This window comes from Theropithecus gelada, chromosome 20, assembly GCF_003255815.1.
Source record: "Theropithecus gelada isolate Dixy chromosome 20, Tgel_1.0, whole genome shotgun sequence".
NCBI lineage: Eukaryota > Metazoa > Chordata > Mammalia > Primates > Cercopithecidae > Theropithecus > Theropithecus gelada.
In genome coordinates, this window is record NC_037688.1 from 49,747,855 (window position 1) to 49,769,600 (window position 21,746).

The 21,746-nt window shown below is 49.1% G+C and overlaps 1 protein-coding gene across 2 annotated transcripts; it reads right to left on the reverse strand.

Moving 5' to 3' along the window:
* Positions 1 to 6,079: 6,079 nt before the first annotated feature.
* ZNF263 (zinc finger protein 263) lies at positions 6,080 to 15,275 on the reverse strand. 2 transcript variants are annotated; one of them, XM_025370311.1, is made up of 6 exons: positions 14,041 to 15,275; positions 13,025 to 13,205; positions 12,510 to 12,544; positions 12,113 to 12,239; positions 8,962 to 9,078; positions 6,080 to 8,139 (listed from the first exon to the last, which is right to left on the reverse strand). In XM_025370311.1, the coding sequence occupies exons 1-6, from the start codon at positions 14,425 to 14,427 to the stop codon at positions 6,971 to 6,973; spliced, it is 2,016 nt and encodes a 671-aa protein (XP_025226096.1). In that variant the 5' UTR covers positions 14,428 to 15,275; the 3' UTR covers positions 6,080 to 6,970. The 2 variants fall into 2 exon arrangements, with proteins under 2 accessions (XP_025226096.1, XP_025226094.1); XM_025370309.1 differs by having other exon boundaries at positions 12,510 to 12,583.
* Positions 15,276 to 21,746: the final 6,471 nt, after the last annotated feature.

The following is a 21,746-nucleotide window of genomic DNA, read 5'->3' on the forward strand; positions in this document are numbered from 1 at the left end:
GCAGTGCACGATCTCAGCTCACTGCAACCCCCGCCTCCCGGGTTCAAGCAATGCTCCTGTCTCAGCCTCCTGAGTAGCTGGGATTACAGGCATGCGCCACCACACCCGACTAATTTTTGTATTTTTAGTAGAGATGCGGTTTCACCATGTTGGTCAGGTTGGTCTTGAACGCCTGACCTCGTGATCCGCCTGCCTCAGCCTCCCAAAGTGCTGGGATTACAGGTGTGAGCCACCGCGCCCAGCCTGTGAATTTTAATAAAAAGCAAATGCCCACTTTCCATGTTTGAAAATATACAAGGTATTTTTACTATCCTGAGTCACCTTCAGCATAAAATTTATTCAAGCCTCCTCCAGACACCAACTCCCTCTGGGAATTTATTCATAACTTAAGTAAAATTGGGAAGAATTTACATTCCTTTTTTCTCCTTTCAAATTGTAAGTGCAGTTTTCCTTTAATGGAGTTCTCATATTTTTTATTCTTCCTAGGTAGGTTTGTTGTTGCTGTAAGTGGGATCCTTTTTTATTAGTAGTGACTGCTGATATTTTCACCTTGTAAATTCAGTAGTTATCTCTTTTTTGTTTTATTACCCAGAACTTGTAGACAAAGTGTATCCACATTGCCACTGGGCATCCTTTTTACATTCAGTTTTGGCTTGATTTGTGCTTCCCTGGCTTATTCAGTCTGCAGCTTGGTGGAAGGTGGGAGACCTTTCACATGAAGCAGCTTGACTTTTTTTTTTTTCTCAGATTAGTCCATAATGACCGCACGCTGGGGTTGGGTGCGGGCGAGGGCAGTAATTACTCTTTGCTTGTTGTTTTGCCTCTTTTGAAAGACCTTACAAGCCTGGGACAGGATGGATTGTGGAAGTGGAGGGGAATGGCAGATGAGGACTCTGGGCAGTTCTCTAGTTCCTTTTAGTTTGGGTCTTTGCATCAAACATCATTCTTTTTAGTGATGATAAATTCCTAGAGTGACCGAAAGTCACCCCAGTTTTCAAAAGTACTCATTGATTCTGGAAACTTCCTGTTAACTGTTTCATGTCACTAGACAATAAGCATGTTGTTGGAGATTCAGCTCTGAATAACCAAGAAAATGAATGAGAACAAACCACCATGGGATGTGTAAGGGCGGGAACCAAAGTGAACATAGGAAGGGGCTTTGAGACTTGGATAGCAGGGGAGGTGTCTAAGAGGACAGTGCGTGACTTTTGAGATGGGCTTTAAATTTGTGACGCAGGGGCTCAGTCTCTGCGATGTCCCAGGCAAGCTGAAAGGTCCCTGGACCGTTGCCTTGGGGGCCTCTGGCGGAGAAGAGCAGGAAAGAGGTCAAGGCCAGGGTCTTTGGGGGACATCCTACGATTTTAGACGGGTCTCGGCCCATGTAGTCTTGACCGCTACACTTCCTGGATCTCTCGTCTCTACTCTTCCTCCTCACTGCCCTGCCCTGGGCCAGGCCCCGTTGACCCTCTGCCTCGACTCTGCCTCTTCAGTTGCCCTGCCTTCCTTTTCTGTCCCCTCTCCATTCTTTCCGACCTGTACCAGAAGAGAGCGAACTCAAATAAAAAGAGAAGCCTCGGGCTTTAGACGCTTCGTGGGCCTCCCACTGTTTAAAGAGAGGCCCAGCCCCTAGGGCGGCCCCGCGCTTTCCCGGCGCCCGCTCGCACGCACCCCGGCTCGGCTCTCCCATCGCCTTGCTCGGCCCTCCGCGCCTCCCGCTAGACCGCGAGGGTCGACAGGGGAGTTTTAGAGGTTGCAGGTGCGCCACCGCCTCGAGTCTAGGAGAGGAAACCCCTGCGGCTGTGCGTGCGGCCCGGAACCACCGTACACCACCCGGGCGGGAACGCGGGAAGGAAGGGGAGGGGCGTGATCGTGGCCCCAGGGGTTTGGGCACAGGTCCCAGGACGGCCGCGGGAAGTAGGACCGGCCAGAGGGGAGGGAAAGGCTGGGACCGGGCGCAGGGCGGCCTTCACCTCTAGGGGCACAGCCGAAGCTGAGGGGAGCGGCAGCCCCGAGGCCCGGGACGGCGGTTGGAGGATGCTCGTGGGCCCGGCCGCGTGTGAGCCGATGCGGAGCAGGAGTCGTCTGCTTTGCCCAAGCCTGAAAAGGGAGTCTCTGGTTCTGCAAATCACTCCTGGGGACTGGAACTTCTCCGGGAAGCCCAGGCACTCACCCTTGTGCCGTGTGCTGGGGCTGGACTCCTCCCGAGAAGCCCAGCAGAGCCGAGAACTCCCTCAAGGGCAGCAGCACCTCAGCAGTAGGGAACTGGCCCCCCTGGACGTAATGGAGGGCAAGCAATTCCTCATGATGTCCAAAAGCATAGCCTGGACTTGAGAACGATACTCCTTAATGTTTTTCTTTCCCGTTCTCGCTGCCTGGAGAAATATTACTCTCCTTGGAGCAGGTTGGGGATGCTTGAGAGCCACCAGATTTCTGACGGAATCTTTTGAGACATTTAAGGTGTCTCTGTAGCTAATTGAGAACAGTAACATTAACTGGAAGATCAGAATTTTTTTGTGATCTGAGTCGTTTTTCCTCAACCATTTTGTCGTTGTTGAACTTAACCTAGATCATCCCAGTGCCTCTTCACTGCACCACTCAGGCAAGGTTTAGCTGCTCTTATTAAAAAGTGTATGATGGGAAGGAAATATTAACTGCCCTTTCAAGAACAGAAGTCAATTTTTAATTGGGAATGCTCGCAAGCTAGACTGAAGAGTAAAAGAAAATACTTCATATAAATAAATGCATTTTGCTTGAATTCATCTAGCTATTCCTGAGTTCCTGACCCCCAAAATTAAGTCTCCTAGTGCTAAGAAATTTGCTAGTTGGTTTTCCTGTAACACACATTAAGACACTTTACAATACTTAGTTGTTTCAAATGCATGTGAAACATTTACAAAAATTACAAGTTTTAAAGCAGTGCTGACTTTGCACATTCCTAAATTGTATCAGTTAATGTAATGAATCTACAGTAAACTCTTCTTTAAAAAGTGCTGAGTCTAGGCCGGGAGGGCGCGGTGGCTCACGCCTGTAATCCCAGCACTTTGGGAGGCTGAGGTGGGTGGATCACGAGGGCAGGAGATCAAGACCATCCTGGCTAACATGGTGAAACCCCGTGTCTACTAAAAATACAAAAACTTAGCCGGGCGTGGTGCCAGGCGCCTGTAGTCCCAGCTACTCGGGAGGCTGAGGCAGGAGAATGGCGTGAACCCGGGAGGCGAAGCTTGAGGTGAGCAGAGAGTGCGCCACTGCACCCCAGCCTGGGAGACAGAGCGAGACTGCATCTCAAACAAAACAAAAAGTGGAGTCTAAGCCCTCAAATTTCAGATTACAGTGCCGAGACCCAAAAGTTCTTTCATTACAGCAATCAAAACTTTTTTTTTTTTTTTTTTTTTGTAGCAATCAAAACTTTTAAAGTGACTTCTGATGGGTTTTTCTGAGAAATTCAGTGCTTTTAAAACACTTGCTTCCAGTCTGTGTCCCACCTCTGGCTTTGTCAGTATTGCTCCCCAACCTGACCCTGCCAGGCCTTTTCACACTGCTTAGATGTGGCACTGCTTCTCACCCACCAGCCTTCCTGCTGGTTTCATGTGCTACCTTTGCTAAGGATGTGTGGCTGCTGCTTAGGGTCACTCCACATCTCCCAAGACCCCTTTGTACCCATTTGGACTTAGGGGCTAGAGGTCCTTATTGTCCCAGGGCTAGTCTCCCTTTGACATAAGTGCCACTTAAACTCGGTTTTGGCTTCTTTTACAAGACCCCTAGTGGGTAAAGTATTAATGTAAAAAAGTATGTATGAAAAAGCACTAACTTGGACATCTCTTGCAGTGACCTAGTTCTCACACTGCTATGAAGATACAGAGATTGCGTAATTTATAAACAAGAGGTTTAATTGACTCAGTTCTGTGTGGCTGGGGAGGCCTTAAGAAACTTACAATCAGGCCGGGCGCGGTGGCTCAAGCCTGTAATCCCAGCACTTTGGGAGGCCAAGACGGGCGGATCACGAGGTCAGGAGATCGAGACCATCCTGGCTAACACGGTGAAACCCCGTCTCTATTAAATACAAAAAAACTAGCCGGGCGAGGTGGCGGGCGCCTGTAGTCCCAGCTACTTGGGAGGCTGAGGCCGGAGAATGGCGTGAACCCGGGAGGCGGAGCTTGCAGTGAGCTGAGATCCGGCCACTGCACTCCAGCCTGGGTGACAGAGCGAGACTCCGTCTCAAAAAAAAAAAAAAAAGAAACTTACAATCATGGTGGAAGGCAAAGGGGAAGCAAGCACGCCAAGTGAAGGGGGAACTGCCACACCTTTAAAATCATCAGCTCTCGGGAGAATTCAGTATCACGAGAATAGCATGGGGGAAAACCGTCCCCATGATCCAAGCACTTCCCACCAGGTCCCTCCCTTGACATGTGGGGATAACAATTAGAGATGAGATTTGGGTGGGGACACAGAGTCAAACGGTATCGGACTTCATGGGGGCCTGCAGTAAGGGAATCAGACCTGCTCTCTGAAAGATGAGTACAAGGGAAGGAGATGTCATCAGTCCCTGAAATTGCTGCCATTGTGGTCTTAGTGACCTCAGTCAGTGTTAGGTGCTTAGAAGGAAATCTTTTGGATCATCTGTCGACGGTTGGCACAAATACTTCCTTACATGCCAGGCATGGTGCTGCTTTATGTAGTTATTTTCTGTGATGTCATCTCATTAAAACAAGCCAAGAACAGCTACGCATGTGAAGTTTGCTGGAAGGGGAACTAGACTGAAGATTGAGTGAAGGTTTCCACTGGAACGCCTTTTTAGGGCAAATACCTGAGAGTCATTTTCTAGCTTCAAGCTGCAGTGTTCCAAGTATGAGCAGCATCAGTTGGACCACATCATAAGATCTGTGTGGGTGATGTTACCGAGGGAGAGTAGATGGAAGGGGCGCTTTCCAGTCTGTCCACATAAACTGCCATCTTAACCAGAGTGCTTTGTAGGAACACCAGCTTTACATTCCACCCAGTTCATGGCACCAGCAGCCTGGCTGACCCTGCACTGCTCCACTGGAGTGTGTTCCTGCTCCCACCACTGTTGATCCTACACTGATCTCTCTAATCCTAAACCTCCACTTCCCTGCCCTCAACCCCCACACCACCACTGCCCTCCTCTGTGAACAAGCTGATTAAGAGGAAGTTACAGAAATGAGAAATAGTGAGATATTAAAAAACTGGCTTAGACAACCAAAGAAAAACTCATACTAAACTAAGGCAGGGCTGAGAGGAGGACCAACGGAGCACTGTTTCCATGACTTCAAGTTGCTATATCCATCAACCTATTGCCAAACGACTGTTTCTTCATCTTTTTCACCCAAAGAACAGCTGGATACCTTCCTCCAGGACCATATCCTGAGGTGTTTTCCTGGCATCTGATTTCCTGCTCTTAGAATACTCCCCCGTTTTCCACAGATACACACTACTAGAATTGCTATTTCTGATATGCCATTGTAAAATGTAATGCTAGTAATCCCAGCACTTTGAGAGGCCAAGATGGGAAGAGCGCTTGAATTCAGGAACTCAAGACCAGCCTGGGCAAACAGTGAGACCCCGTCTCTACCAAAAAATAAATATACTGTTTTCCCTTAATAATTGTGCCATCCCCTGTATCTTCCCACCATTAATAATCAATAACTCAATTATACTGGGACCATCTTAGCTTCTACCCTGGAAACCAGTGTCAAGACCAAAATATCCTGTCCTCCAAGAGTCAGATCTTCCTCAGCTACTGAACAAGAACGGTAACATTCTAAACAAAGAATTGGAAACATTTTTACTGCTATAGACTGCAGAAGGAATGAATGCTTTCTAGAGACCCTATGACAGCATCACCCCAGCAGCCATTTGGCTTGATCCTTTGTTACCACATGGCAGTCCCAGCCTGAAGGCTGCCAGGCCCTCACCTGCCTCTCCCTGTCTCCTGCCTTGTCAGAATCTTCCTGACCAACACAGTAAGTCTATGAGAAAGCAGGGCCTCTGACCAAGGCAGAGGGGAGACAGATCAACACTCGGGGTTCTAGACAGCGACTTTCAATGAAGACTCACACACATGTATGTTTCCTGAAGATATTTATTCCTATCCAAACATTTTCAACATGGAAAGACACAATCCCTAATTTCCCCCCTAGGATCCACATTTTCAATTTTCCAGGGAATCTCTTTTCTAGAACACTCTTGTTCCTCTGGAGTCAGGAACAAGACTCCAGAGCTGTTTATTTTTCTCACACAGGTGGGGAATCGCATTCTCCACAAAGGGTTATCAGACACCCACTTCCTCTGCCAATTCCTGGGCTGACCTGCAAATTCCACCTTATTATTGCCCTTAGTCTTCTGGTTCCTTTTTGTCTGAGGTCACATTTACATATGTGATCTGCCAATGGGCACTCCTGTTAGGCCGTCATAGGGCACTTGGTGGCTTGATCTGGACTGCCCATGGCTTCCCAACTGGGGCCTTCAGGACAGGTGCAACTCACAACCAGTCTTTTGTTGATCTTCAGCTGATTTCCCAGGGCACTTGGCCCCTCTTCTTTGGTCTCAGGGGCCCCAGAAGCCCAAATGCTCCTGCTGAATGTCCCAAATGTGGAAGAAGTATCAAAATCATCACATGGATTCCCAAAGTTGTTAAGGTAAACTGGACAGGTGCCTAAATCACACCTTGGCTAAAAAGACCACGAGGGTAGGAGCACCCTGGGGCAGGGTGGACTTAACAGAGAATTCCACCCTGAGGTCACCTCAGAGACTTGCTATCCTTTCTCATGCAGACGGAACTCCTTTTCAGTTTTATGCCAATCCTCTGCTGCCTCTGCACTTCCCTCTCAATGAGCCCCAATTACCTGAAGAATGCAGAGGTCATTTGGTTGGCTGGGCAGGGAATACTAGCTCTTGCCAACAGGCTCCTCTGAATATGCCACCTCACCTGGGGCAAAGAGAAACCCCACTGTTACTAACCCGTGTGAGTTCTCTGATGACTCATAAGACGGGAACTCCGAGAGAAGCTTTCTCCACATTCAGAACATTTATAGGGTCTCTCTCCTGTATGCGTTCTCAGGTGGCGAATCCGATTGGAGCTGTGTGAAAAACTGTCTCCACACTCATGACAGGTATAGGGTTTTTCTCCTGTGTGGATTCTCTGGTGCCTGATTAAGTTGGATCTATGAGAGAAGTTTTCCCCACAAAGGGTACATTTATACGGTTTCTCTCCTGTGTGTGTTCTCTGATGTCTGGTGAGGTGCATGCCCTGCCGGAAGCTTTTCCCACAAGTCAAACATTCAAAGAGCTTCTTCTCCGCCTTGTGGGCTCCATGGTTTGTAAGAAAGGGGGTGCTATCACTCACGGCTTCCCCACACTCAGAGAAGGGGTAAAGTCTCTCTCTCTCATGAGTTCTTTCGTGAATGACAAGGTGTGAACTCCGAGAGAAACTTTTCCCACACTCGGGACACTTATAAGGTCGCTCTCCGGTGTGAATTCTCTGGTGCCGAAGCAGGTTGGAACTGTGAGCAAAGATCTCCCCACACTCAGGGCACTTGTAGGGCTTCTCCCCTGTGTGTGTTCTCTGGTGCCTGTGGAGGTTGGAGTTGCAGGAGAAACATTTTCCACAAATGTTGCACTGATAGGGCTTCTCGCCCGTGTGGGTGCGCTGGTGGCGAGTCAGATGGGTGTTCTGACTGAAGCATTTCCCACATTCAAGACACTTGTGGGCCTCCTCTCCCAGGTGTGCTCTGTGTAGTGACAGGAAACGTGGGTTCCCACCAAAGATTTCACTGCAGTCCACACCCATACACAGTCTTTCAGCTGCATGTATTCTCTGGTGCCTAATTAGGTTTGAGTTGTTAGAGAAATTTTTGCCACACAAGGGACATAAATGGAGTTTCTTCGGCTGCAGTTCCTTTGGTCGCCCCAGTTCTCTGCCACTTGAGGCTCCTGCCAAGGCCTGCTCCATTCCACCCTCTGGGGGAGGCGCCCAATCCCCTTGCTGCCGGTCACGAGGTCTTCCCAGCTCAGGACTCCAGGGCACCTCTCCTCTGGCCTGGTCAGGAAGCAGCACCTGAGGGTGGGTGTTCTCAGAGGACACAGATGGAACACCTTCTTCCAGGTTCTCAAATTTCTCTTCTCCTGGTAGAAAGAGAGACACCAAACCCGTATATTATTTCTATGCTGGAGAAAAGAAAATCCCACCTGTCTGCTGCTGCCTGTTAGGTCAGCGGCCCAGAAGGGCTGCTTCTACCTCAGTCTCCCATCCTCTCCTAAAGGTAAAACACTCTGGAGAAGCATCAGGATAAAGGGTGGGGCCACTGATCAAGGAATCAGAGCCAAGACCAGTCTTACAATTTTCCTTTCCAGCTGAGCCTCTCGCTTCTGCCCCTCAGGAATGGGTGGGATGAAGCAGGGCTGAGACTAGGGTGGGACAAGTGAGCTCAAGAGTTAAGGGCCTCCTTGAACTCTGCACCCTGGGTTCCTCACTTGCCTCACTGGGATGGAGAATGGCAGGAGGAAAGGACATAATGTACCTCTCTGGCAGCTGTGGTGGGCTGGCCCTGCACCCAAATCCTCAAATGCCTCATTCTGCTGGGCATGGTGGCTCACGCTTGTAATCCCAGCACTTTGGGAGGCTGAGGCGGGTGGATCACCTGAGGTCAGGAGTTGGAGACCAGCCTGACCAACATGGAGAAACCCCAACTCTACTAAAAATACAAAAAATTAGCAGGGCGTGGTGGTGCATGCCTGTAATCCCAGCTACTTGGGAGGGTGAGGCAGGAGAATCGCTTGAACCCGGGAAGCAGAGGTTGTGGTGAGCCAAGATCGCACCACTGCGCTCCAGCCTGGGCAACAAAAATGAAACTCCATCTCAAAGCAAAACAAAACAAAATCATGCCTCACTCTTAACTGCGAGAACCTTGCTGCTTGCTGGGCAGGCCACTCGTCTTCATTCCTTACCTGGAGCTGCGCCTCTGGGGCTCAGGCCTTCCTTGCAGCTCTGCACACTGGGATCCCATAGCTTTCCTCCTTGTCCCACCTGGGTGCCTGGGACCTCCTGACTGGGAATGTGAGACTCTGTTCACAATGAAAGAAACAGATTTCTGTATTGTCACTTTCCTCTACCAGGGTAGGGAAACAAAGATAGTCTTGTTCCCTGCCCTCAGTGGATAGATACAGAATGCTCCATAAATCTGACAGCAGTTACTTGGAATATACACAAACTGTCCCCAGTGGATACCTCTAGAGAAAGAAATTAGGGGAGGGAGACAATTTTTATTGAGACAGAGTCTCACTCTGTCGCCCAAGCGGGAGTGCAGTGGCATCATCTCGGCTCACTGCAACCTCTGCCTCCCAGGTTCAAGAAATTCTTCTGCCTCAGCCTCCCAAGTAGCTGGGATTACAGGCATGCACCACCACACACGGCTAATTTTTGTATTTTTAGTAGAGACGGAGTTTCACCATGTTGGCCAGGCTAGTCTCCAAATCCTGACTTCAAGTGATCTGCCTGCCTCGGCCTCCCAAAATGCTGAGATTACAGGCGTGAGCCACCAAGCCCAGCCAATTTTTTTTTTTCTTTTTTTTTGAGACGGAGTCTCGCTCTGTCACCCAGGCTGGAGTGCAGTGGCACGATCTTGGCTCACTGCAAGCTCTGCCTTCTGGGATCACGCCATTCTCCTGCCTCAGCCTCCCGAGTAGCTGGGACTACAGGCGCCTGCCATCACGCCCAGCTAATTTTTTGTATTTTTAGTAGAGACGGGGTTTCTTTTTTTTTTTTTTTTTGAGACGGAGTCTCGCTCTGTCACCCAGGCTGGAGTGCAGTGGCCGGATCTCAGCTCACTGCAAGCTCCGCCTCCCGGGTTTACGCCATTCTCCTGCCTCAGCCTCCCGAGTAGCTGGGACTACAGGCGCCTGCCAACTCGCCCGGCTAAGTTTTTGTATTTTTAGTAGAGACGGGGTTTCACCGTGTTAGCCAGGATGGTCTCGATCTCCTGACCTCGTGATCTGCCCGTCTCGGCCTCCCAAAGTGCTGGGATTACAGGCTTGAGCCACCGCGCCCGGCCAGAGACAGGGTTTCACCGTGTTAGCCAGGATGGTCTCCATCTCCTGACCTCGTGATCCGCCCACCTCGGTCTCCCAAAGTGCTGGGATTACAGGCGTGAGCCACCGCGCCCGGCTGGTACGTTTTTTTGCAATGAGAATGTACACTACTGTAATTAAAACTACTATAAAATGAACATTGTCAGTTCCTTGAATAATACATTTAATATCATAAAAGAACCTTGTCTCTACATATAAATACAAAATAGAACTAATTTGACTGGGCAACTCCAGGGAAAGAAAATATAACATAATAGACAATCAGAAAAGGACCCAGGGCTCTAAGAGGACCATGAGATTAAAACCCACAAGTGCCATTTCTGTGCTGTGCCAAAAAGAAAAACAAAAACCTCCACCTCCAGCAAACATGGACTCCAACAGAAGTTTAATTCCAACAAGCTGTAATGTGATCTTTTGCTATTTAGCAATCTCTCACTAAAAGGGCCATGTTCAACTTTGGACATCACAGCAGTGAAAAGTAATATGGAAACTGGTACAGTGGCACACAGGCTGAGCCAGGAAGATTGCTTGAGCCCAGAAGTTCGAGAGGAGCCTGGGCAACAGAGTGAGACTCATCACTCAAAAAAAAAAAAAGAAAAAAATAAAAGGCCGGGTGCGGTGGCTCACGCCTGTAATCCCAGCACTTTGGGAGGCCGAGGTGGGTGGATCACCTGAGATCAGGAGTTCAAGACCAGCCTAACCAACATGGAGAAACCGTCTCTACTAAAAATACAAAAAATTAGCCAGGCATGGTGGCGCATGCCTGTAATCCCAGCTACTTGGGAGGCTGAGGCAGGAGAATCACTTGAACCTGGGAGGCAGAGGTTATGGTGAGCCGAGACTGCGTTTACAGAATTAGTGTCAACAAATGTATAATCATGATACTTTTTAGGCAAACCTGATATATGGAAACAATGTGCAGTGTGTCTTTTTTGTTTGTTTTGAAACAGAGTCTCACTCTCACCTAGGCTGAGGTGCAGTGGCATCATCATAGTTCACTGCAGTCTTGACCTACCGGGCTCAGGTGATTTTCCCCTCAGCCTCCTGAGTAACTGGGACTACAAAAGTACACACTACCACACCAGGATACCTTTTTTTTTTTTTTTTTTAATAAAGATACAGGGTCTCCCTATATTGCCCAGGCTGGTCTTGAACTCCTGGGATCAAGCACTCCTTCCATCTCAGCCTCCCTAAGTGCTGGGATTACAGGCGCCACCATGCCCAGCCTGCAGTGAGTCTTTCTACTGGTGTGTTTCAACATAGGTATAATCATAATGTACACACAGTCTTAAGACTTCCCCCAACTTTTCATTAAAAGAATTTCTCATACATACAGAAAAGTTGAGGGAATTGTATAATACATACCAGCATATCCTCCACCTAAATCCAACCATATGTCAGTGTGTCATATTCCGCAGGCATAATTTTAAAACTCTGAGTAACAGTACAAGACATAGGTGCATCCTAATTTATGATTTAGAGCTATACATTGTTTCCAAATTTCCACAAGACCCTCCCCGCTTTCTAAATTTTTATGGTCTGTGAGAGATGATAGGCTGGAATGTTGATCCCACTACCCCTGAAATTTTTGTCTTTGGGGATGAGCCCAGAAACAGTAATGGAGCACAGGAAACACTGGCAAGCTCAGAAGAATAAGCATCTCAAAACTGCAAGGAATTAACCATTTAGAGCCCCCTCAGCATCCTGGGACACTGCATGTGTGTGACGCTGGCAGGTTTTCACTGCATTGGATTTGCTCTGCCCTGGGAAGTCCATATGGCTCAGACTCGCCTTAGGCTCTGGCAGCTGGGATTCCAGTCCAGGGCTGCCTGTGCCAACTGTGCCACTTGGCAGATACATGACTCTCATACAGGGAACTTTAGACAAAGGGAAGTCTCCTGTGGAGGCTTCTTGGCAAAACTCAGAGTCTGTGTCCAGGAGGTGAATGAATAAGGGGCAAAATCCTGGTCAGAAATGGCGCAGTCATCATCCCTGGAAAAGAAGTCCTTACCCAGTGAGTCCACATTCTCATAACTCTCCTGCACCGTGTCCCTGGAGAGGGCCCTCTTACTAGGATCCTGATGCCCCCACTCCTCCTGGGAGATGTACATTGCCACGTCCTCTAAGCTCTCAGGCAACTGAAACAGCACAAGATCTCCTTTAGCCCCTGATGCACCAAGAACAATTCAAGCAGAATCATGGGTTAAAGGGGCAAAATCCAGGGATGCCAAGCACACGTCATAGGGGAAGAAGGGTGTCAGGTCTACAAGTGAGGTGTGAAAGAGACAAAAGCAGTGCGGGAGACGCTGTGGTAAGGGAGAAAGGACCTTCCACGTGGAGAACCCCCCACCCCCAACACTCAGCAGAGGAAGGGTGCTGGGGGAAGACAATGGAAACTTCCACATCACCTGGGGCCCAGTCATCTCCTTGTCTTCCATGTTCCCTTCAGGAGGAAAAAGAGAAAGCCAGGGAGCAGATAATGCTGAAGGTGACAGAAATTATAATGAGAATGGCATTCCTAACTCTTGGCAACCCAAGGATTATTAAAACACAGTATCCATTCCCCAACACCCAGTCTCTGCTTTTGGGGATGACACTAAACTGCCCAAAGGCCTAATAAACTGATATCCAAAATGACAGGGTTAAAGGGAAGGAATACCAAGAGTAGCACTCCAAACCCCTCATCATTCAAGTGGTTCTAAATCGCCTCTGTTCTACATAAAAAAGGGCTCCACTGAGACTCCCTTCCCTTCCCCCAGCCCCAGGAGAACCCACACCACCAACTGCAGGTCTTTCATTCCACATGTGTGAACCTTAACTTCAGCAATTCCTTCTCCTTCGAACCAATGCGACATCCTGCTTGTGTCGGGGGCAACCCCCAAGCCCCTCCTCCCTCCCACCTGCCCAGATAACTGTGCCTCACCCCTCTCCTTTACAGCCTGGGGGTCCCTTTGGGGGCTGGGGCCTAGCAGCTCCTGCAGCCTGGGGCCAGGGCTTCGCTCAGTCTCCATTGGCTCCAGCTTGAAGCTCGGTGACTCTCGTGCTGTTTCCAGAGGCAAAGGCTCCTCCAAAAGCACTTCTGTTCCCCGCCCATGGTTTGTGACCTGGGAACCAACCCACATCACTCATCATCACAACAGGGCCCAAAGGGAAGGGAAATTAGTATAGGATACTGAGAGCAAGCCTTCAACAGAGAACCTCAGGCCATCCCTTAGGGCCCAGGCAACAGAAAATTGGTTTACACTAAAGGCTTTTTTGATCCCCTGTGCAGGGCGAGGGGTTAGGGAAAGGGCCCACTCCCAGAGCACACCTTCCCCACACAGCTCTTAAGATACACCTCACTCCCTTTTGCTCTCCCCACCTTTCCTAGGTGCTTCTATTCCTCACTATAGGATAAGCTAAATTGGGGTAGCCCTGGGGGCCAATGACCTCAGGGCCTCAGTGCCAAATTATCTTTCAAAGTTCACAATTAACGGAGGCCCAGCTTTGCAGAAGACCAGACCGTAGACCCTAATATAACAGCAGCTAACAAGTACTAAGCACTCATTATAAGCTAGCAGTGTTATCACAACTTTACACGCTGCTCTCCCTGTAAGCCCTATAAAGTATGTTAATATTCTCATTTTACGAGTAGGAAAACAGGCCGAAAGACATCAAGTAACTTGGCAAAGTAACAAAGCTAGTACTAGCAGATTGAGGATTTGAATGCTGGCGATCTAACTCCACGGCTAACACTAACTGTTCCAGGGACACTGCCTCCGCGTGGAAACAGGGCACTCTTCACTGCTTTCTGTTCATTTGGGGAAAATCTGGAGGATGAGTGTTCTTCCCCATGTAAGGTCTGCTCAGGGCAATTTACTTGAATTCGACCGGGGGCGCAATGTCCCAGTCCTCGGGGCTAAACAAACCACAGATAAAACAGCTCGCTCTCTCTCTCACCTGTTGTCTCAGTCTCCCAAGCTCTCTCTGCATATCCTCCACAAGGGTCACCGCTTCTTCGCCACTCTCCGGATGCAGCTCCTGCACCCTGCTCTGGATCTCCTGGGGCAGGATGGTCAGGAACTGCTCCAGCACCAGCAGCTCCAAGATCTGCTCTTTCGTGCGCATCTCAGGCCGAAGCCACCCATGGCAAAGCTCTTGGAGCCGGCTGAGGGCTTCGCGAGGACCAGCTGCCTCTTGGAAGCGGAACCGTCTGAAGCGCAAGTGGGAGGCCTCGGGGCTCGGCCCTGGGTCAGGCAGGGGCAGCTCCTGGCTCCAGGCGCAGTCCTCCTCCAGCTTCACTATCAGGAGCCCTTCCCGTTCCTGGGGGCTCGGGCCCGACGCCATCGTCGGGTCTCCAGAGCGCCTTAGCCCGAAACCAGCCGTGCCCGCCTACGAAGGCGCCCTGAACCCGTGTAAGGAGAGACGGCGCCGGCTGCAGCCCAGGGCCGGGGGCTCCCAGTCCACGCCAAGGGGCCCCGCTCCAGCCCAGGCGCGGACGGCTCCGACGCCTAGGCCTCAGTAGGTCCCAGGCGCCGCCACGCCGGCCCCGTAGCCCGTCCGTGCCAGGACTTCCCCGAGACAGGAACCGAGCGCCGCGCTTCTCACCCTACAAGCTACCCACGCAGGACTCAGACCTCTGCTCCCACGCCGGAAGTCTCAGCGCGGGAGTTAGGCGTCCACAAGCCCACGGCGCCTGCTCGTGACCAACTTCCGGGTCACGTTTTGCGAACTACATCGCCCATTGGGTCAGGGTTCGCCACACACTCACCACCTACCAATGAGAAGGGAAGATTTGCCTGCGGGGGCGGGACGAGCGAGGGACCAATTGGAGACGAGAAGCGGGGCCACGGGGCGCGTCCTGAGATTCTGGGAGTGGCTGGGGCAGGGCCGCTGCATCCAAGCGAAGAAAACAAGCCCGAGGCGGTTGTGACTGGCGGGCAACCTGGGTTAGAATTACTCCGGAGGGCTTGCGAAAACGCAGATCCCAGGGCCACGCGCTCTCCAGTGCGTCCGTGTCGGGGCGAGGCCTGGAAATCTGAATTGTTAATAAGCTTCCCCCGATGAATCCTTCCCCAAGCCAGGCCCCACCCGCTTCGGGTACTCTGGGCTGGCTAAAGATGGTCCCACTCGCCCCTGCGGCCTCCTCGGCATCTCGGGGAGGCTAGGGAGGTAGCCGCCCGCCCAGTTAGTGGCGCCGCGTGGCCTGCGGCGCGGGGCCTGCTGGGAGATGCAGTCCGCGGTGCGGCCTCGCGACTGCGCGTGCGCCCTGGGGGAGGGCCCAAGAGCCGGGCGATTCTGAAACCCCATGTCCCTCGCAGACCCCTTGCTGTGCTTTGGGCTCTCTTCTGCGGCTGGACGTCCCAGAGGAGCGCTTGGGGCCGGGTTCGCGGCACCTGCTTCCGATTTTAGATCGGATTTTAAACCTGCCCGAGACGTGCGGCGCCTGCAGTGCATTCTCCAAGTTTCAGTCTCTTGCCCAGCCCAGCAAGGGCGGGATCTGCCTCCAGCTCCGCCGTGGACTTTGATAGTTGGGGGCGAGTGGCAGGAGGGCCGCAGGGCCGATTCCCTATTGGGCGCGGTTGTGAGCTTTGTGTCGGTGAGCGGGGCTGCCCAGTTGTGAGGCGGCCCAGGTCCTCCGGGCCGTGAGATCCGCAAATGGAAGCGTCCTGGGATTGAATCTGACAACCAGTTACCGTGTGTTGAGCGCTTATATGCAGATCCATCCTGAAAACACGTTTGTATGAAGCAGATGCTATTACCAGCCTCTTCCAACAGGTGGTGGCACTGAGATAAGTCATTTGCCTGGGGTCACACAGCTAGTCTGTCACCAAAGGTGAGGTTACCATGATAGTAGAGGGTAATATGGGATTGAAGAGGTCGGTTTGGGATGACTAGGTGAAAAGAGTACTGATATTTTATCTTATTTTATTTATTTATTTTTTTCCGAGACGGAGTTTTGCTCTTGTTGCCCAGGCTGGAGTTCAATGGCGCAGTCTCAGCTGACTGCAACCTCCCCCTCCCGGGTTCAAGCGATTCTCCTGCCTCAGCCTCCTGAGTAGCCGGGATTACAGGTGTCCGCCACTACGCCCGGCTAATTTTTGTATTTTTAGTAGAGACGGGGTTTCACCATGTTGGCCAGGCTGGTCTTGAATTCCTGACCTCGAGTGATTTGCCCGCCTCAGCCTCCCACTGTGCTGGGGTTACAGGCGTGAACCACCACGCCCGGCCTTTTTTTTCTTATTATATTCCAGGGAAGATGACAGATCCACAGGCTGTCGTGGCAAATGCAGAGCCAGCGACCCCATAGCACTCAAGGTCCAGTTTGGAAAATCTTGTTTGCTCCCTAGGACCATTCTGGTGGTTTTAGGCGTTCCTGTTTTTTTGTTTTTGAGATAGGGTCTTGCTCTGTCGCCCAGGCTGAAGTGCAGTGGCACGATCATTAGACATTCCTATTTCAAGAGACATAAATTCTAGACTGTAGCCTCAAAACCACTTTTTTCCGACATTTACTATGTAATCTCAGGCAAATTATGTAATCTCACCAAACCTCAGTTTCCTCATCTATTTTGAGGGAATACTATACGCACCTCACCTCATATCACTGGGTTAGGAAGAAATAAGCTGAGCTACACAGGATGCTTAGAACAGTACCTGGAGTCTCGCCCTGTCACCCAGGCTGGAGTGCAGTGGCAGGATCTCAGCGCACTGCAACCTCCGCCTCTTGGGTTCAAGTGATTCTCCTGCCTCAGCCTCCTGAGTAGCTGGGATTATAGACACCACACCCCCACACCGGCTAATTTTTGTATTTTTAGTAGAGACACGGTTTTGCCATGTTGGCCAGGCTGGTCTCGAACTCTTGACCTCAGGTGATCCACCCGCCTCAGCCTCCCAAAGCACTGGACTTAGGGTTTTCTTTTACCTGTACCACATGCTCTTTGATCCTATTCCTAGCTTTGAAATCTGATCATAAAAAAATAGCAAATTTAAATGGCATTTCATTTGAAATGCATTTTATTTTTATTAATATGAAATATATTACCTTTCTTCATGAAAAGGTATATGACGCATTTTACTCCACTTATATGTTGATTAAATGTTCTGGAGTTTAAATTTTCCTTTGGATTAACGTTAACCAAACTGTCTTACTAATATTGTTTGATAATGTTAGTATTTAGACGTATTCCTCTATTTGCATATTAGATCACTATTTACCAACCTATTTTTGTTTTGTTTTGAGACGGAGTTTTGCTCTTGTTGCCCAGGCTGGAGTGCAATGGCACAGATCTCAGCTCACCACAACCTCCACCTCCCAGGTTCAAGCGAATCTCCTGCCTCAGCCTCCCTAGTAGCTGGGATTATAGGCATGTGCCACCATGCCCGGCTAATTTTGTATTTTTAGTAGAGACAGCGTTTCTCCATGTTGGTCAGGCTGGTCTCGAACTCGCGACCTCAGGTGATCCGCCCACCTCGGCCTCCCAAAGTGCTGGCATTACAGGCATAAGCCACCATGCCCGGCGTTTTTTGTTTTGCTTTTTTTCAGACCAATAAACTGTCAGAGATGAGGAGGGAGAGGAAAGAACTTGGAAAGAGGGTACAACCCAAACTTTTGTCAGGGAAGGCATGGCAGGACACGTGGGAGACCACACTGGGGAACATTTTACTAATTTTCTGGATTGATGGAAACACTGTTAGATATTTGTTTTGGTTAATATCAAGACAATCTAATTCTAGGCTTCAACTAAAACAAATGTGCAAAGATTGTTTTTGCTGGTTGCCAACCAAACCAGTTAAGATACCAATTCTTTTTTTTTTTTTTTTTTGAGATGGAGTCTCACTCTGTCGCCCAGCCGGATCTCAGCTCACTGCAAGCTCTGCCTCCCGGGTTTACGCCATTCTCCTGCCTCAGCCTCCTGAGTAGCTGGGACTATAGGTGCCTGCCACCTCGCCTGGCTAGTTTTTTTTGTATTTTTTGGTAGAGACGGGGTTTCACCATGTTAGCCAGGATGGTCTCAATCTTCTGACCTCATGATCCGCCTGTCTCGGCCTCCCAAAGTGCTGGGATTACAGGCTTGAGCCACCGCGCCCGGCCTCAGATACCAATTCTTATTTGAAAGTCTCTTAACTGAAATTAATCCAGGACATAGTTTAACTATCACATTTACCTCTCTCTTCTCTTGGATTCAATAAGAGAATAGTTCTCAGTTTTAATATAGTCAGAATTTTAGGACGATTAACTTGATATTTTGGTTCTAACGTAGATAATTTTATTATCAAAATATTCAAAAAAATGAGGTAAAACTAAATCAGTGCATTGACGTTAGCAGAATTAATTCACTCCTCTTCCCAGAGACTGGAGAAGAGCTTTGAATTGAGCACAAAAGGATCTTCCCCCTATTTTGTTTTTGTTCTGTTTATTATTTTTGCAGTAAGCCTTCTGCACTCCTAGATTTTGTTCTAATGTTGAAAAACTGCCTGTTATGCTAGGCACAGTGGCTCACACCTGTAATCCTAGCACTTTGGGAGGCCGAGGCAAGAAGATTGCTTGAGCCAGGAGTTCAAGACCAGCCTGGGCAACAGAGAGAGCCCTTCTCTCTACAGAATTTTTTTTTAATTATCAGGACATGGTAGCACATGTCTGTGGTCCCAGCTACTCTAGAAGCTAAGGTGGGAGGATCCCTTAAGCCTGGGAGGTCAAGGCTACAGTGAGTTGAGATTGTGCCACTGCAGTCCAGCCTGGGAGACACTGCAAGACCCTGTCTCAAAAAATGCCAACTGCCTGTTAGAGGCTCCAGGTGAAATAATCCTAATTTAGAAGGAAATGAATATGGAGAGGCCATCTGTCCTGGAAATCAGCCTGAACTCAGGAAAAATCAGTGTGACCCAGACTATCATGTTCCCTGTATTTCTTATGACCAGTATATCTAGTCCCAAACCCTGACCTGTACTTCCCATTGGAGCATAGAGAAGAGCCATGGGTGCAGGAATAGCAGGATTCCAAAGGAAAGAAACAATGACTTGACTCCAGGAGAGGTGAGTGTTCACTGGAAAGAAACAGGAAGAAAGAAAAGAAAAATTCAGCCTTACTTGGAATAAAAGCCTTTGGGATTCTATTTAGCAGTTTCTATTTTCTCTCTACTACTTTAATACAACTCTTTTTTCTGCCTCTCTCTTTCTCCTTGGACAAGGTGATAACTGCAATTTCTTTTTCTTCTTACAGGTTTTGAGATCAGGAGAGAAAATGCAGATTCTTCAAAGCAGAAGAAATGTCTGACTCTACATCTATTGTTACTTCAGAGAAGAATAAAATTGAATCACCAATTTTACAAAAAAAAGACTATAGGCCGGGCGCGGTGGCTCAAGCCTGTAATCCCAGCACTTTGGGAGGCCGAGACGGGCGGATCATGAGGTCAGGAGATCGAGACCATCCTGGCTAACATGGTGAAACCCCGTCTCTACTAAAAAATACAAAAAACTAGCCGGGCGCGGTGGCGGGCGCTTGTAGTCCCAGCTGCTCGGGAAGGCTGAGGCAGGAGAATGGCGTAAACCCGGGAGGCGGAGCTTGCAGTGAGCTGAGATCCGGCCACTGCACTCCAGCCTGGGCTACAGAGCGAGACTCCGTCTCAAAAAAAAAAAAAAAAAAAGACTATAAACATTTAGGAAATCAGTGGAGAAACACCCCAGATTTAGCCAAACTTGTAGATGATCAGAACCTCTCTATAAGGAAAGAAACCTGAGAACAGAATGGGAAGGCAAACTCAGCTCTTAGCTTTTCCTTAGTGTTTATAAGCAATCAGCTCCCAAATCAGGGTGTTTTAACAACTGGGAAGCCATCCCATATTTCCAGTCTGGGAGGCATTTCCCAGCACTTTGGAAGGCATAGGCAGAAGGATCACTTGAGCCCAAGAACATGGGACCAGCCAGGACAACGTAGTCAGATACCATTTCTACAAAAAAATACAAAAATTAGCCAGGTATGGTGGCAAATGCCTGTGGTCCTAGTTGCTTGGGAGGCTGAGGTGGGAGGACCGCATGAGTCCAGGAGATCGAGGCTACAGTGAGCCATGATTGCACCACTGCATTCCAGCCTGATACCCTAGAAGCTAATACCATGACACTGGGTTTCTGAAAAAAGAAAAGCTTTGTATTGCAAGTCGACTCACAAGGAGACAAGAATATCAAGCTCAAAGCTGTCCCATGTTGGCTTTAAGGCAGTTATTTTTATTAGAAAAGATTCAGGTGGTGGATTCTGAGATTAGTAGGTGATTAGCGGAAGGAAAGGGGACGTCTGGAAAGTCCTTGGGCTTTCACAGTTATCTCTTCAGGCTACGTAATGGGTCTCATGCAAATTCAGGGACAGCATGAAACCTGTGGTGAAAATTCAGGCTGTGACGTCAGCAAGCTCGTTCTGTGCAGACTCCAGTCAGCCTTATTAGCTCCAACAGATTTCTTCTTCTTGTTCTTCTATCTCATAAGGAAGGAATTTCAGCATTTCGTCAGCATTTCAGCAAGTTGTTTCTTCTCTTTTCCATTTTTTTTTTTTTTTTGAGAAGGAGTTTAGCTGCAGCACCCAGGCTGGAGTGCAATAGTGTGATATAGGCTCACTGCAACCTCCACTTCCCAGGTTCAAGTGATTTTCCTGCCTCAGCCTCCCAAGCAGCTGGGACTACAGGTGCCCACCAACATGCCGGGCCTTGAACTCCTGACCTCAAGTCATCCACCCACCTCAGCCTCCCAAAGTGCTGGGATTACAGGCGTGAGCCACTGCACCTGGCCAGCAAGTTGTTTCTCATCTGCCATCCTGCAGACTCAAGAATTTATGTTAGTTACTGATTTCTTTAACTCTTTGGGGTACAGTTTCAGTAGCCACACATTTTTTAAGGCTCCTAGAAAATTAAAATAGCACAAAAATTGTGGTATATTTTACATATCTGCATTTAAATAACATCTTCAACACTCAACACAAGACCACAGCTGGATATTTTACTGGTGATAACTTCAAAAATCTAAAACTTAAGACCTTTAATAAACATGAAACCATACTAAATGGCCCTACTTTGTACTCTTTTCGTTTTTTGTAGAGACAGAGCCTTGCTATGTTGCCCAGGTTTGTCTTGAACTCCTGGGCTCATGCGATCCTCCCACCTTGTCCTCCCAAACTGCTGGGATTAAAGATGTGAACCACTGCACCTGGCTCCTACTTGGTATTTTATGGTAACTCTTCAGCCATCTCTCCCCAATTAGGACCCCTTTTTAAGAGGAAGGGAAGCTGAAGGTCAGCAGCAAAGGACTAGAGGCCCCTCACCTTGGTCAGTGAATGGGAGGGACACACTTCCACTACCTTGTCTCCTGGGTTTTATTTTTTTTAAATAATTTTTAACTTTTAAAAATTTCACAAATCTGTAACAGCCAAATCTTCTGGGTTTTAAACATGGTCACAGATGTTTTTTGCCACTCATCCCATCAAGAAGTGGGGCGTCTGTCCCTCTGCCTTGTATCTGGGCAGCTTGTGACTGCTACCAATGAAATACAATGAAATACAGATGTGGTGTGGCCTCCAGGGTGAGGTCATAAAAGGCCTTGAAACCTCTATCTTGTTTGCTGGGAGAACTTGCACGTGGAGCCAGTGTAAGAAGTCTAGTTACCCTGAGAACATCATGCTGGAG